At 37.9% G+C, this 16,097-nt stretch overlaps 1 protein-coding gene across 1 annotated transcript; it reads right to left on the minus strand.

Annotated features, from left to right (window-relative positions):
* Positions 1 to 352: 352 nt before the first annotated feature.
* LOC121143753 (chromobox protein homolog 3-like) lies at positions 353 to 956 on the minus strand. Its single transcript, XM_040756207.1, has one exon. It carries the CDS (start codon positions 876 to 878, stop codon positions 375 to 377), a length of 504 nt encoding a protein of 167 aa, XP_040612141.1. The 5' UTR covers positions 879 to 956; the 3' UTR covers positions 353 to 374.
* Positions 957 to 16,097: the final 15,141 nt, after the last annotated feature.

Raw genomic sequence — 16,097 nt, forward strand, 5'->3', positions numbered from 1 at the left:
TTAAAAATAAGTTCTGGTTCACTAACGACTGTAAGATCTCCTCAGCGTTTAAGAAAAGCCGTTCTTCAAAGCCAAGGAAATACAACATGGTATCAAATATTCTATTGTGAAAGGAAGCAACTACAGAAAGCTTTTATTTGCCCAAAGGAATCAGTGCCTTTTGAGGCAGAACAAAAACCAAAAATATCCCAGCTACTATCAATACTTTCAAAACCAGCATATCAAACTCGATTTTCATTAGAACGCTATTTTTTTCTACACTAGTAATTCAAAACCCAAGATCCAGATTATATATATATATATATATATATATATATATATATATATAAATGCAAACAATTATTGGGCCTCATCTTCGGGACAAGAATGCCAAGTCAGCCTCTCCTCATAAAAGGCAATGACTTCATATTTGCCTCCTTTGCCAGAACCAAGTCTGCCTCATCTGAGTCCTTCCATTTCATGAGAAACATTAATTCTCCGCTGCTGTCTGTGGCATCAATTATTCGTTCAGGATCAAGACCTCTGGCAAAACCCCTTGGTTTGTCAGCAGCATCTCTCTTCTTCTTCGATTTGCTATCATCAGATTCACTGTCAGATAAAGATTTCCTTTTTGTACCATCTTTTTCTTTACCAGCTTTTTGAGAATTAAGAAATGCTTCAATTAATTCTGGACAATCTAAATTTTCTTCTGGTTCCCAAGTATTATCAGCATCTGTGAACCCCTTCCACTTGAGGAAATACTCCACCTTCCCATTCACTACACGCCGGTCCAGTACTTTTTCTACCACAAATTCTTCAGGCTCAGCCTCTTCAACTTTTTTACTCTTTCCATTCTGTTTCTTTCCCATTTTTTGCAATGTAGTTTTATTGGAGGCCATTTTTTTAAAATCGAAGACTTGAAGAGTTCACCGCTCAGATGCTCCGGGGCTCAGATCCTGCAGAGTCTCCCGGCTGCGCGCCTCTCTGTATCCTATCTTAGGACAAATGTATTTTGTTGATGTTGATGTATAAATTTCTGAGGAATCACAAACATGATTTCAAAGAGCAACAATCTATGAGAATTAAAAATAATTCTAACATATAGCCTAAAGCCAAAACAATATATATATATATACAAAAATTTGAAGGCCAGCTAGATACTGGGCTGCAAGGGGTCTCCCATTTCTGAAACTTGTAGTGGAAGTCATGAGAACAGAAAAGCAGAGCAAGTTTGACCCAAATAAAATGTTCCTGGTGCTTCAGGATCGTTTTGCACCACATGAGCCAAGATTACTTACTTCCTGGCATTATTGAGAAAGAGAACTTCCTTATATGATTAATGCAGTGTCTGCTATTTAGCAATAACACAATAAATGCTAGGTTTCTTCCTTAATTCTATGTGTGATTTTGGTTGAAAAATCTACTGTGAGTTCATGTTGACTTTCTGACTTTTGATACTGGGGAGATATTACCTTAATGATACCTTGAAAATCAAGGTCAGTAGGGTTGATCTCCTAATGCATTTGATCATAATCTCCACTTGTAATGAGGAGATATGTGCTCCTGACCTGACTTATTTTTCTGAACCCAGATGATTTGATTCCACTTTCAAATGAGTTAAGTGTTCTTTGCTGTCCCTTTAGAAAACAGTCACAGTTTAAGCATTCATTTGTGGTTTAATGACATGGTTTTATTATAAGAAATTAGGGGTATCTTTTAGAGGAAACAGGCACTTCTATATAATTACTGTTAGAAATAATGATCCAAAATGAAGTATTCCAAGGTCAAAATTATTTGGATAAGTGTCCTTCAGTGCAGAGCTAACAGCTGCATAGAACAAATCAATCTATTCAATTACCTGGAAGTACCTTTGGTAACCCGTTTAAAGGATTGAACCTGACCAGTGCATTATCAAAAGTTATACATGCTCTCACTGTCTCAATCAAAAGAGGAAGTTAGTAGCACTTCTAATTTTTTTTCAAGTAACATTATTTCAACCTCATTTCAAGAAAGGAAAAGTCTTTACACTCAGTGACTGATTTGTTATTTTGTTAGGATGAACTTTTCCTTGAAAGTTTCAGACCTGCTCACCCTTATTGCTTTGGCATCTCTTCCATGAATGGGAGGGTTGCTCAATCATGTGCTCCTAATAAGACTGGTGGTAATGTCAGATGTGTACTCTTCTGATTGGTGACACTGACTACCACTTAATATGTCTAATACAGCAGCATTTCACTAATGTTCAGAGAAATCTATTGATGGGGAATCTGCTTCATTGGGTATGTTACATTTCATCCATGGATAAAATTGGGCTTAATAAATAGAACATTTGATTACATGTGAAAAATTGATATGTATTTAAAGAATTGATTCTTTAGTGTCCTCAATATTCATTTATTTACACTTACTGGTAATTCAGGTTTATGATATTAAGTAACTCCAAATGACTAAGTAACTTGCTACTCTAAAGTTTCTTTGAAGATATTAGTCATAGCACATGGCATTTGTTTAAGAGAATACCTCACCTCCCAATTTTAGGAAGTGATTAATTCCTTGTAGCTGTTTACACACTTTTCTCTATTGGAGAAAGTAAACCATATAACCGATGGCATTTTTCTTTATTTTGTTTACTACAATTCATGATAGAGACAAAGTACAGAGGTAGAGACCTGAAAGGGCTTGTGTGAGGATGCAATCTCCAGTATTGAAGAAAAGAAACCAGGGCACATTAAATTCCTAGCAGTGGCCAGATAAAGGCAAGAGGATCAGGAGTTAATGATATCCTTAGCTGCATGGTGAGCTCTATGTGAGTCTAGCTTATTTGATACTCCATCCCCCCAATTAGTTGGAAACTCACTGCAAATTCACAGTGCCTGCCTAGATTTCAGTATGAAATAGACATTTTTCTTATGATACCTTGAGTATCACTGTATGGTAAATATTCTAATGTAGCAGATAGTATTCTCTGTTTGATTTACAAATGTGTCCATAATTAGTATTCTCTGTTTGGTTTACAAATGTGTCCATAATGTCTGTTCCCTAACTTACTTTAAAAAAGAAGAGCTACCATATGTCTACTGTATATGACACAGAGAACTTTTCAGCATATCTAAAGAAATTTTAAAAAGAAAACTGAGGTGAGAGAAATACAATTGAACTTTACTTAAGAATAATACAAATGACAGGGCTCTGCTGATCCCATCACAGCAAGGTCCACCCGACCCAGACACTGCCAGAATCCTAGTCCTTTCTCAGCACACAGAATGAGATAAGCATGGGCCTGTTTCAGGCCTGCATTCCTGTGCCCTGCTCAGAGCCATCTGAAGCCTGGGGATTCTGCACTGGGGAACCCATCCGAGGAGTCCAGTCCACCCAGAGACTTCCAAGACCCTGGTACCAGTCCTGCCTCCATCCACAGGGAGAGGAGAGCTATCAGAGTATTGGACCTGCTTGAACCCACCAGAAGGGAACCTTGGTCCTGTATGTACCAGGAAAGGAAGAGACTCCTCCTGTAGCCACTGAATGCAGCAATGGGAATAATACAACATAAAAACATATTCAACAACAGAAAAACCAATATGACAATACCAGAGTCTTGGAACTCTACACCAAGAAGACCTGAACATCCCAACACAGATGAAGCAGAAGAAAATGACCATAAAACAACTTCATTAAATGATAGAAGCCCTTCAAAAGGATATGAGAAAATCACTTAAGAAATGGAAAAAATACAAGAAATCCACAAATCTCTTAAAGAAAGTCAAGCAAAAACAATCAAACATATTAAGGAAACAATTGAAACAGTTCAAGACCTGAAAACTGAAATAGAGACAATAAAGAAAGCACAAACTGAGGGAATGATAGAAAAAGAAAAGCTGGGTAAATGATCAGGAACTACAGATGTAAGCATAAGCAACAGGATATCAAAGATGGACCAGAGTATCTCAATTGAAGATACACTAGTAGAAATAGATTCATTGACCAAAGAAAATCTTAAGTTCAATAAATCCCTAACACAAATTATCCAGGAAACATGGGACACAATAAAAAGACAAAACCTGAGAATAACAGGTGTAGAAAAAGGTGAAGAAACCCAGCTCAAAGGTACAGAATGCATATTCAACAAAATCATAGAAGAAAACTTTCCTTCCCAACTTAAGGAAAGACATGGCAATGAAAGTACAAGAAGCTTACAGAACACTAAATAGTGTGGACCACAAAAAAGTTAGCTTGCCACATAATAATCAAAACCTCAAACATACAGAATAAAGAAAGAATATAAAGAGAAGCTAAGGAAAAAGGTCAAATAACACATAAACCAAACATACTAGAATTACACCTGGCTTCTCCATGGAAACTTAAGCCAGAAGGTACTGTATAGACATTCTACTAACACTAAGAGACCATGGATGCCAGCCCAGACTACTATACCCGGCAAAGCTCTCAATCACTATGGACGGAGAAAACAAGATATACCATGACAAAACTAGATTCAAGCAATATGTGACCACTAATCCAGCCCTACAGAAAATTTTGGAAGGAAAACTGTTGGGGAAGTCCTGTTATTTGCCTGTGCATTTGTCAATAAAGTACTGTCTGGCCAATAGAAAACCTAGATAGGAGGGACTAGGAGTCGAGGAGGATTCTGGGAAGGGGAAACACAAGAGAGTCAACATGTAACCGCCATGGGGGTAGGAGCCCAGAACTATTCTCCGGTAAGAGACATACTTAGATTAACAATTATGGGGTAATTACTTAAAGCAGAGCTAGCCAGTAAGAGACAAGCAAGGCCAACAGCTTCATAATGAATATAGCCTCTTGTGTGTTTATTTGGGATTGAAGCGGCACTGGAACCAGGCTGGCGGGAACCCTCCTCTCAAGGAAAGCTTCTCTTAACAGAAAACTCCAACCCAAGGAAGCTAACTACAACCAGAAAAACATAAGCATTAGAGAATCCCTCTCTACCAACAGCCAAAAGAACAAAGGGATGAAATTCCACACATAATTCCACCAACAACAACCATCACAAATCGAAGAAGGATGAGCAATCAATGGTCATTAATATCCCTCAATATTAATGGCCTTAACTCACCCATAAAAAGACACAGACTAGGAGAATGGACCCGAAGACAGAACCCTTCTTTCTGCTGCATACAAGAAACACACCTCACCCTCAAAGACAGACATTACCTGAGAGTTAAAGGTTGGGAAAAAATTTTCAATTAAATGGACCAAAGAAACAAGCAGGGGTAGCAATCCTAATATCTAACAAACTAGACTTTAAAATAAAATCAATCAAAAGAGATGAAGGAGGTCATTACATACTCATCACAGGTGAAACCCACCAAGATGAAGTGTCTATCCTGAACATCTATGCCCCAAATACAAAGGCATCCACATTCATTAAAGAAACATTATTAGAACTTAAATCTCATCTAAAGCCCCACACAGTTATAGTGGGAGATTTCAACACACCACTCTCACCACTAGACAGGAATACCAGACAGAAACTCAACAAAGAAGCAAAGGGTCTAATAGAAGTAATGATCCAACTGGGATTAACAGATATCTATAGAACATTTCATCCACATACAAAAGAATATACCTTCTTCTCACCACCACATGGAACCTTCTCAAAAATCGACCACATACTTGGCAACATATCAAACCTCAGCAGCTACAAAAAAATTGGAATAACTCCATGTATCTTATCAGACCACCATGCTTTAAAATTAGAATTCAACAACAACACAAATTGCAGAAAACCTACAAACTCATGGAAATTGAATAATGCTCAACTGCACCATCCCTGGGTCAAAGAGGAAATAAAAAAGAAATTAAAGACTTCCTCGAATTCAATGAGAATGAAGACACAACATACCCAAACCTATGGGACACTTTGAAAGCAGTGCTACGGGGAAGTTCATAGCACTAAGTGCTCACATGAAGAAACAGGAGAACAGTTATACCAGAGAATTAACATCACAGCTGAAAGCTCTAGAACACAAAGAAGCAAACTCCCCCAGGAGGAGTAGACGCCAGGAAATAATCAAATTGAGGGCTGAAATCAATAAAGTAGAAACCAGGAAAACAATACAAAGAATCAATGCAACGAAGAGTTGGTTCTTTGAGAAAATCAACAAGATAGACAAACCTTTGTCCAAACTTACCAAACAGCAGAGAGTGAACACGCAAATTAACAAAATCAGAAATGAAAAGGGGGACATAACAACAGACCCTGAGGAAATCCAGAGAATCATTAGGTCATACTTTGAAAACATGTACTCCACAAAATTCGAAAATTTAAAAGAAATGGATGACTTCCTGGACAGCTATCATTTGCCAAAACTAAATCAAGAACAGATAAGCAATTTAAATAGATCTATAGCCTCTATGGAAATAGAAGCTGTCATCAAAACTCTCCCAACCAAAAAAAGTCCAGGTCCAGATGGCCTCAGTGCAGAATTCTACCAGAAATTCAAAGAACAGCTTATACCAATTCTTCTCAAAGTGTTCCACACAATAGAAGCAGAAGGGTCTTTGCCAAACTCTTTCTATGAGGCTTCAATAACCTTGATCCCCAAGCCACACAAAGATACAACTAAGAAAGAGAACTTCAGACCAATATCCCTCATGAACATTGATGCAAAAATACTCAATAAAATACTGGCAAATCGGATCCAAGAACACATCAAAACAATCATTCACCACGATCAAGTAGGTTTCATCCCAGGGATGCAGGGATGGTTCAACATATGATGTATGAAACATACATCAACGTAATCCACCATATAAACAAGCTGAAAAACAAAAATCACATGATCATCTCACTAGATGCTGAAAAAGCCTTTGACAAAATCCAACACCCCTTCATGATAAAGGTCTTGGAGAGATCTGGGATAAGAGGGACATACTTAAACATAATAAAAGCTATATACAGTAAACCAACAGCCAACATCAAACTAAATGGACAGAAACTCAACGCAATTCCTCTAAAATCAGGACCAAGACAAGGCTGTCCACTCTCTCCATACCTTTTCAACATGGTACTTGAAGTTCTAGCTATTGCCATACGACAACAAAGGGGGATCAAGGGGATACAAATTGGGAAGGAAGAGGTCAAACTTTCACTGTTTGCAGACGATATGATAGTTTACATCAATGACCCAAAGAACTCTACCAGGGAACTCTTACAGCTGATTAACACCTTCAGCAAAGTGGCAGGCTACAAGATCAACTCAAGAAAATCAGTAGCCCTACTATATACAGATGATAAAAGGGCTGAAAGAGAAATCAGAGAAATATCACCCTTTACAATTGCCACAAACAGCATAAAATACCTTGGGGTAACGCTAACCAAACAAGTGAAAGACCTGTATCGTAAGAACTTTGAATCTTTAAAGAAAGAAATTAAAGAAGCCCTCAGAAAATGGAAAGATCACCCATGCTCTTGGATAGGTAGGATCAATGTAGTAAAAATGGCAATCCTGCCAAAAGCAATCTACAGATTCAATGCAATCCCCATTAAAATCCCAGCACAATTCTTCACAGACCTTGAAAGAACAATAATCAATTTTGTATGGAAAAACAAAAGACCCATGATAGCCAAAACAACCCTGTTCAACAAGGCAACGTCCGGAGGCATCACCATCCCTGACTTCAAGCTCTATTACAGAGCTATAGTCCTGAAAACAGCTTGGTATTGGCACAAAAATAGACAGGTAGACCAATGGAATCGAATTGAAAACCCGGGTATTAACCCACACACGTACGAACATCTGATCTTTGACAAAGAAGCTAAAAAAATACAATGGAATAAAGAAAGCATCTTCAACAAATGGTGCTGGCATAATTGGAGACTGGCATGTAGAAGAATGCGGATCGATCCATGTTTATCGTCATGCACAAAACTTAAGTCCAAATGGATCAAAGACCTCAACATAAATCCAGCCACACTGAACCTCTTAGAAGAGAAAGTGGGTGGTACCCTTGAACGAATTGGTACAGGAGACAGCTTCCTGAACATAACACCAGTAGCACAGACAGTGAGGTCAACAATTAATAAATGGGACCTACTGAAACTGAGACGCTTCTCTAAGGCAAAGGACACAGTCAGCAAGGCAAAAAGGCAGCCCACAGAATAGGAAAAAATATTCACTAATCCCCATCTGACAGAGGGCTGATCTCCAAAATTTACAAAGAACTCAAGAAGCAAGTCTCCAAAACACCAAAGGACCCTATTAAAAAGTGGGCTGCAGAACTAAATAGAGAGTTTTCAATAGAGGAGTGTAAAATGGCTGAGAGACACTTGAGAAAGTGCTCAACATCCTTAGCCATCCGGGAAATGCAAATCAAAACAACTCTGAGATACCATCTCACTCATGTCAGAATGGCTAAAATCAAAAACACCAATGACAATTTATGCTGGAGAGGATGTGGTGAAAGGGGGACACTCCTCCATTGCTGGTGGGAGTGCCAACTGGTTCAGCCACTTTGGAAATCAGTATGGAGATTCCTCAGAAAAATGGGAATAAACCTACCACAAGACCCAGCAACTCCACTTGTAGGCATATATCCAAAAGATGCCCATTCATACAACAAAGATGTCTGTTCCACTATGTTCATAGCAGCTTTATTTGTAATAGCCAGAACTTGGAAGCAACCTAGATGTCCCTCACCCGAAGAGTGGATAGAGAAAATGTGGTACATCTACACAATGGAGTACTATTCAGCAGAAAAAAATAATGGAATCATGAGATTCGCAGGCAAATGGATGACACTAGAAGAAACCATCCTGAGTGAGGTAACCCAGTCACAAAAAGAGAAACATGGCATGTACTCTCTCATATATGGATTTTAGACATAGATCTGGGGAGTGCCAGCCTACAATCCTATGGCCAGAGAGTCTGGGAAACAGAAACTTCATTTAGTGGCTGATCAAAGAACAGGCAGACTCCCTTGGTTAAGTACTAAGCTGAACTCAAGACAGCCAGTAACAGAGAGGGAGGACTGATGATCAAAGGGATTAAGACTGGGCTGGTTTAACTCCCAGAAACAGCTGACCAGACAAAGTTTAACTCTTGAATCCCAGGCATTAGCCTGGGATTCCAGCATGGGACTGATCAAGACCTCCTGAATCTGGGTGTCAGTGAGGAGGCCTAGGGAATCTATTGAGCCTTGGGCAGCAGATCAGTACCCATCCCAAGTATACACACGGACTTTGGACTCCCATCCAACAATGTGAGGTGCACTCTCTCCCTGAACTCTTGGGGAAGGGTCTAGGCCCTGCCCTATATGAAATGACAGACTATGGACACCCCCATGGAGGGCCTCACCCTCCCTGGGGGAATGAGGGGTTAACGGAGGGGGGGTTGGGGGGAGGGCACGGGAGGAGGGGAGGGAATGGGAGAGGGACCTGGAACTGACTTTTGAAGCAACCTTGTTTCTTATCTAAATTTAAACTGGAAAATAAAATATATAAAAAAAGAAGTAAATGGGGCCTAGTAAAAAAGAAAGTACAATCATTAGGAGCGTGTCTATGGAGAGGATATTGGGACCAAGTCCTGTCCTCACTTGCTTTTTGATACCATTAAATGAGCCTATACTAGACTCTCTGTGATATACTGTGCCATCACAGGTCTAAAGCAATGCGGCAAATAACTACTCATAGACTGAAACCCAAAACTGTGAAGTAAAATAAACATTTTCACAATTTAAAAAAAATCAGTAGCCCTACTATATACAGGGACTAGGAAGAAATCAGGGAAGCATCAACCTTTACAATTGCCACAAACAACATGAAATACCTTGGGGTAACACTAACCAAACAAGTGAAAGACCTGTATCACAAGAACTTTGAGACTTTAAAGAAAGAAATTAAAGAAGACACCAGAAAATGGAAAGATTTTCCATGCTCTTGGGTAGGTAGGTTCAACATAGTAAAAATGACAATCTTACCAAAAGCTATTTACAGATTCAATGCAATCTCATGAAAACCCCAGCACAAGTCTTCACAGAACCTAAAAAAACAACACTCAACTTTATAGGGAAAAACAAAAACCCAGAATAGACAAAAACAACCCTATACAATAAAGGAAAGTCTGGAGGCATCACATTTCTGTGACTTCAAGTTCCACTGTAGAGCTATACTCCTGAGATTGACTTGGTATTGACACAAAAATAGACGGGTGGACCAATGGAATTGAGTTGAAAACTCTGATATTAACCCACATACCTAAGAAGCTAAAATTATATAATGGACAGAAGAAAGCATCTTCAACAAATGGTGCTGGCATAACTGGATGCTGTCGTCTAGAAGACTGCAGACACATCCATATCTATTGCCATACACAAAACTTAAGTCCAAATGGATCAATGACCTCAAAATAAAGCCAGCCACACTGATCCTCTTAGAAGAGAAGGTACGTGGTATCTGTGAATGAATTGGTACAGGATACCGCTTCCTGAACATAACACCAGTTGCCCAGTCACTGATATTGACAATTAATAAATGGGACCTCCTGAAATTGAGAAGCTTCTGTAAGGCAACGGACACCGTAAACAAGACAAAATGGCAACCCACAGAATGGGAAAAGGTATTCACCAACCCCACATCTGAAAGAGAACTGATTTTCAAAGTATACAAAGAACTCAAGAAGCTATTCACCAAAACACCAAAGGATACAGTTAAAAAGTGGGGTATAGAACTAAACAGAAAATTCTCAATAGAGGAATCTAAAATGGCTGAAAGATGCATAACAAAGTGCTCAACATCCCTAGGCATCAGAGAAATGCAAATCAAAACAACTCAGAGATACCCATCTTACTTCTCTCAGAATGGCTAAAAAAATCACCAATGACAGTTAAAGGTGGAGAGGATGTGAAGAATGAGGAACACTCCTCCACTGCTGTTGGGATTGCAAACTAGTACAGCCACTTTGGAAATCAGTATTTTTGGTTAATCAGGAAAATGGGAATCAGTGTACCACAAGATCCAGAAATTCCACTCTTAGTCATATACCCAAATAATGCACATTCATACCACAAGACATCTGTTCAAACATGTTCATAGCAGAATTATTTGTAATATTCAGAAGCTTGAAGCTGCCTAGATGCCCCTCAACTGGAGAATGGATGGAGAAAACACAATGTAGTATTACTCAGCAGAAAAAATAAACAATGAAATCTTGAAATTTGCAGGCAAATAGATAGAACAAGGAGAAACCATCCTGAGTAAGGCAACCCAGTCACAAAAAGACAAAAATGGTATGTACTCACTCATATATGGATTTTAGACCTCTACCAAAGGAGTATCACCTTATAATCCACACAGCCAGAGAAGCTAGGAAACAAGGAGGACCCTAAAAGAGACATACATTTTCCTCTAGAGAAGGGGAAAGGGACAAGTTCTCTGGATCTAATTAGGAGTATGAGGGGAGGGGAGAGGGAGTTAGAAGAAAGAGAAAGGGAGAAGAGGAGAAGAGAGGAGGTCAGGAGAGAACAGGAAGATCAAGTCAGGGGAAGAATAGAGGAGAGCAAGAAATCAGATACCACAATAGCAGGAGTCCTTATAGGTTTACGAAAAATCTGGCACTAGGGAAATGTCCACAGATCTATAATTATGACACCAACTAACAATCTAAGCAATAGTCAGAGAGGTTACCTTAAAAGACATTCTCTGATAATGAGATTGATGACTACCTTATATGCAATCCTAGAGCCTTCATCTAGTAGCTGATGGAAGTAGAAGCAGACATCCACAGCTAAACACTGAGCTGAACTCTGGAATCCAGTTGCAGAGACGGAGGTATGATGAGCAAGGTGTCAAAACCAGGCTGTAGAAACCCACAGAAACAGCACACCTGAACAAAGGGTTGCTCCTGAACCCCACACTGATATCTGGGAAACCAGCATAGGAGTTTTACAGACCCCCTGAATGAGGATGTCAGTTTGGAGTTCTGGTTAATCTATGGAACCTCTGTTAGTGAATCAGTATTCATCTGTAGCACACAAATGGAATTTAGGACCCCAATCTACATAGAGGAATATTCTCTCAGCCTAGACACACGAGGGAGTGTCTACACCCTGCTCCAAATGATATGACAGACTTTGAAGATCCCCCATGAAGATCACCCTCTCTGAGCAGCAGAAAGGTGATGGGATAGGATGTCAGTGGCGGTAGGGGAGGAGGGAAGGGAGAGGGGGCTGGAACTGACATGTAAAAGAAGCTTGTTTCTAACTTAAATTAAAAAAAGATTGTAAGAAAAAAAGATTAATGCAAACTATTCCTTAAAGATGAGTACATTCTCTGCCAGTTGAGGAGAAATTCTCCAAACAGAGCAGCCATTAACAGCCTGGTACAGGAGTCCAACATCCCAAAGTCAATGGAAAGTAAATACAAAAAGTTCACTACTACAGAACTCTTCATTTCATGGAGGCCTCAAACTCAAGAACACTAAATAAAAATGGTCTCATGCATATGGGTGACAAGGGAAATTTTCACTTGCAGGTTTAGATGCATGTCCTTAGAGATGAGAATAGATTCATTGTCATTACTTGTAAATGAATGCATTTCTCCATCAAATTCCTGAAGACAATGAGATTCTCTGGGGTTAAGGAGATTCATGTCTCCCTAACATTGACTTCTGCACTGAGGGCTTTGTACTTAATTATCTTACCCACTGTACTAGGCAAGGCAGAACAATGTGACTTAATTTAAATATAAGATTCTATTGAAAAAATTAGTGACTCATTTAATTATACAATGGATTCTTATTGTTTTCAAAACAGTATTATATTCTCCCAAGATCCACTCTAGTCTGATAAATACATCACATCAATAATGCAATGGCAAGTTCATTAATAGCTTCTATCACGTTTCATATGTGCACTCTTTTTCCTCAGAGCCTTTCTGGGATTTGATGATGATATACCCATGGGGGATAGGTACTAGTGCTGGCATGCTGATGAAAATATATCATAGAAGAGTGCTTCTTATATTTTTCTTTGTTTGAATGAGAAGTATAATTCTGTGGTGTTACAGGAGCCACTAAAAATTCTTAGTTCACTGTACTGATAATAATTGTATAAATAGTAAATTATATGTGGTATTCAATAGAGAAAAGGAGTAATGACACTATTCCACTTGTAGAATTATATACTGACCATCTGTATTTTGAGAAGATTGAGAGCCTCTCATGGTTAAGAAGATAAGACATATAGTTTTGAAAATCTCTTCCTATAGCTGACATTCTATCCTTCCTTTTTATTATCAGGGATATTATGTGATTGCTATCACCTACCAATCTAGTGATTTTATTTTCCTATTATGTTGTTTCCAAAAATGTCAAATAAAATGACCTCTAGATTGGTACAAAACATAATCCTTTAGAATGTAGTTTATTTGAAGTATGGAAACAAGGTAGGAAGAATATAGCGTCACTGTATCTTATGATAATACAGATGAATGATGACAGCCACCATAGCCTACTCAGTTGTGATGTTGCTTCTATTAACCAATAATATTATCTTATCCTTTCTTACTGAACATGGGAAAGTATGCTGAACTAAGTGAAAAAGATAATATTTGGTTATGTCTGTAAAAAAAACTTAAATGAATACTTTAAACCATCTGTAGTGTACCTTTTGTGACTATGTCAATAGCTATTATGTGTCAATATTTGGTGAACTCAATATTTTTAAGTATCTTGGACCCTATTATTTTAGTTAAACCTCCATAACATCAATAATGTGTTGTGTAAAGAACAATAGGTGCAGTATCCTTAATTTAGCTTGGTTTTATCTTTAAAATAACTCCAACAGGGAACTTAGCTGTAGGTTATAGTATAAAAAGATGCTATAGATTCTTTCTTGAACAGAGTTCCATGTGTTTTGGAAAGTCATTGAAAGTACTGTAGGTGAAAAATGGCAAGAAAAAACAAGTTGGCATGATAGATGGATCAACTTCCTTTTGGTTCTTGTTTTCATGAACTGAGGCAAATAGTTGTCTTGTTTCTCCTGCATGCCTTCCCTGTCATGGTATCCTATCTTTTCTCAACTTGAGAGCCAAAATAAACTCCTCTTGTTCAGTATTTGCTCACTACAATGAGAAAAGTACCTAAAGAAGTAGTATGAAATTATGTGTGGAAAAATAGTACTTAGGTTTGCTCTTAGGAATCTTATTTTATCTGCCAATCCTATTGGCATTGTGCCATGGGCTTATAGAAGAATAATCACATATTATAATTTGTCATTTCCTCAGAGGTTAAGAGGATGTGTTGCTCTTGCAAGAAGATCCAAGTTAGGGTCCCAGCATCCTCAAGATAGGGCTTACAACCACCTGTAACTCCAACATATTGGATAAGATACACTTCTGGTCTCTGTGTGCCAATCAGACACACATACACACACGCACACAGAGAGAGAGAGAGAGAGAGAGAGACGAGAGAGAAAGAGAGAGAGAGAGAGCAGATAGAGACAGAGAGAGACAGAGAGAGAAATCTTTACAAATAACAATTTTATTCAATAATAATAGTAACAATAATTTGAATTGCTAGAGTAATTAAATATTTCTGTGTATTTCATATAGTATCATAATAGTGGGAGGCCAGCATGGGACTGAACCACACCCCCTGAGTGTGAGAGTCAGTGAGGTGGCCTGGGCAACCTATGGAGGCCTAGACAGTGGATCAGTGTTTATCCCTGGCATACACACGGACTTCTTGTGTCCATAACACGAAGAGGGATGCTCTCTCAGCCTGGACTCTTAGGGAAGTGCCTGGACCCTGCCCTGAGTGAAATGACAGACTCTAGATATCCCCTATGTGGAAGGAAGTAGCAATAGGGTGGGAGGCTGGGAGGGGATGTTGGGGAGGTGCGGGAGGAGGGGAAGTAGAGGGAACTGGGATTGACATGCGAAGCAAGCTATTTAAAATTAAAATAATAAAATAAAAAATCAAATCAAAAAGTAAACAAACAAACATAAATAAGCCAAGCTAAGGCTGGGTCTTTATAACTAATGTGATTTATTTGGGAACTGGGTAAGAACAAAGAATAAGAAACAAATAAATAATAATAAAAAATTTAGATTATAAAAGTCACCTTGGTATTTAAATATACAAGATATTTGGTTCATGTAAAATTTCTCTATTTAAGAAAATAGATGAAAAATTTGAATTTAATTCTCTTTTATGCTCAATACCTATTGTTTTCACATCTGGAAGACAACCCAAATACCATTGCTCTCCTTTCCATATTTTATAACACATCTGTACACATGAACCACACTCTACTTATATTTTTTGGTGCATACTAGTTTTGTTCATTGTAATTCAAAGTATGTTTTTCATAAATGACCTATAAACTAAGATTTTCCTAAATTCTTCTCTCACTGTCACTGCAAGATAATAAGATGTGGTTCATTAAGTTAATAATTATTGTCATCTTAAATTACTTTCCCAATTTATGTGATTCCTTAATTTTCTCCTCAAAGGACATCTACAGATTTCTCAAATGTCTGTATCTGAAAATTTTATTAAGATACCTTGTAACATCTCTCAGAAATGTTAATTAATCTGTTATTTATAGAGACTTTCTGGCAAATGTGTTTGTCATGATGTTTTTACTGTTTCTATGTCTGAAGCATACACAGTTTTCTAACTAAAAGCCTTAGAACATTTTTCCCTGAAAAAAAAGGTACTCTGTCTTTAATGTACAAGTTCATTTCCTAATAATATCTTAATTTAAATCCATAATATAGTGGCTATAAGTCACTACTTTCTAAATTATATATGGAAGAGAATAAACACTAGTATTTATTATAAACTGACTAGACAATGAGATTATTATTTTTATTTATTTAAAAATATGTTAATTTCCTGAGATTTTAGAGACAGTGCTCTTTTGAAAATTAGGATTTAATTAATTTCCAGAAAATCAAGAAAGAAGGATGTGTGAAGGATGCTGCTAAAAGAATTGCAAATGACTCAAATGGGAGAAAATATTTGCAAAACTCATATCTGTTAATAATTGCTATTAATATAGAATTTGAAGATCTTAACAACAAAACAAACAATCTAGTTGAACACTGAGTGAGAGCTATAAACAGATATTCCAACATA

The sequence above is a fragment of the Mesocricetus auratus genome, unplaced genomic scaffold, assembly GCF_017639785.1.
Source record: "Mesocricetus auratus isolate SY011 unplaced genomic scaffold, BCM_Maur_2.0 Super-Scaffold_100013, whole genome shotgun sequence".
Taxonomy (NCBI): Eukaryota; Metazoa; Chordata; class Mammalia; order Rodentia; family Cricetidae; genus Mesocricetus; species Mesocricetus auratus.

What these genes read in the sequence shown, in the direction of transcription:
- LOC121143753 (XM_040756207.1), bottom strand. Translation starts at nt 878, where the DNA reads ATGGCCTCCAATAAAACTACATTGCAAAAAATGGGAAAGAAACAGAAT.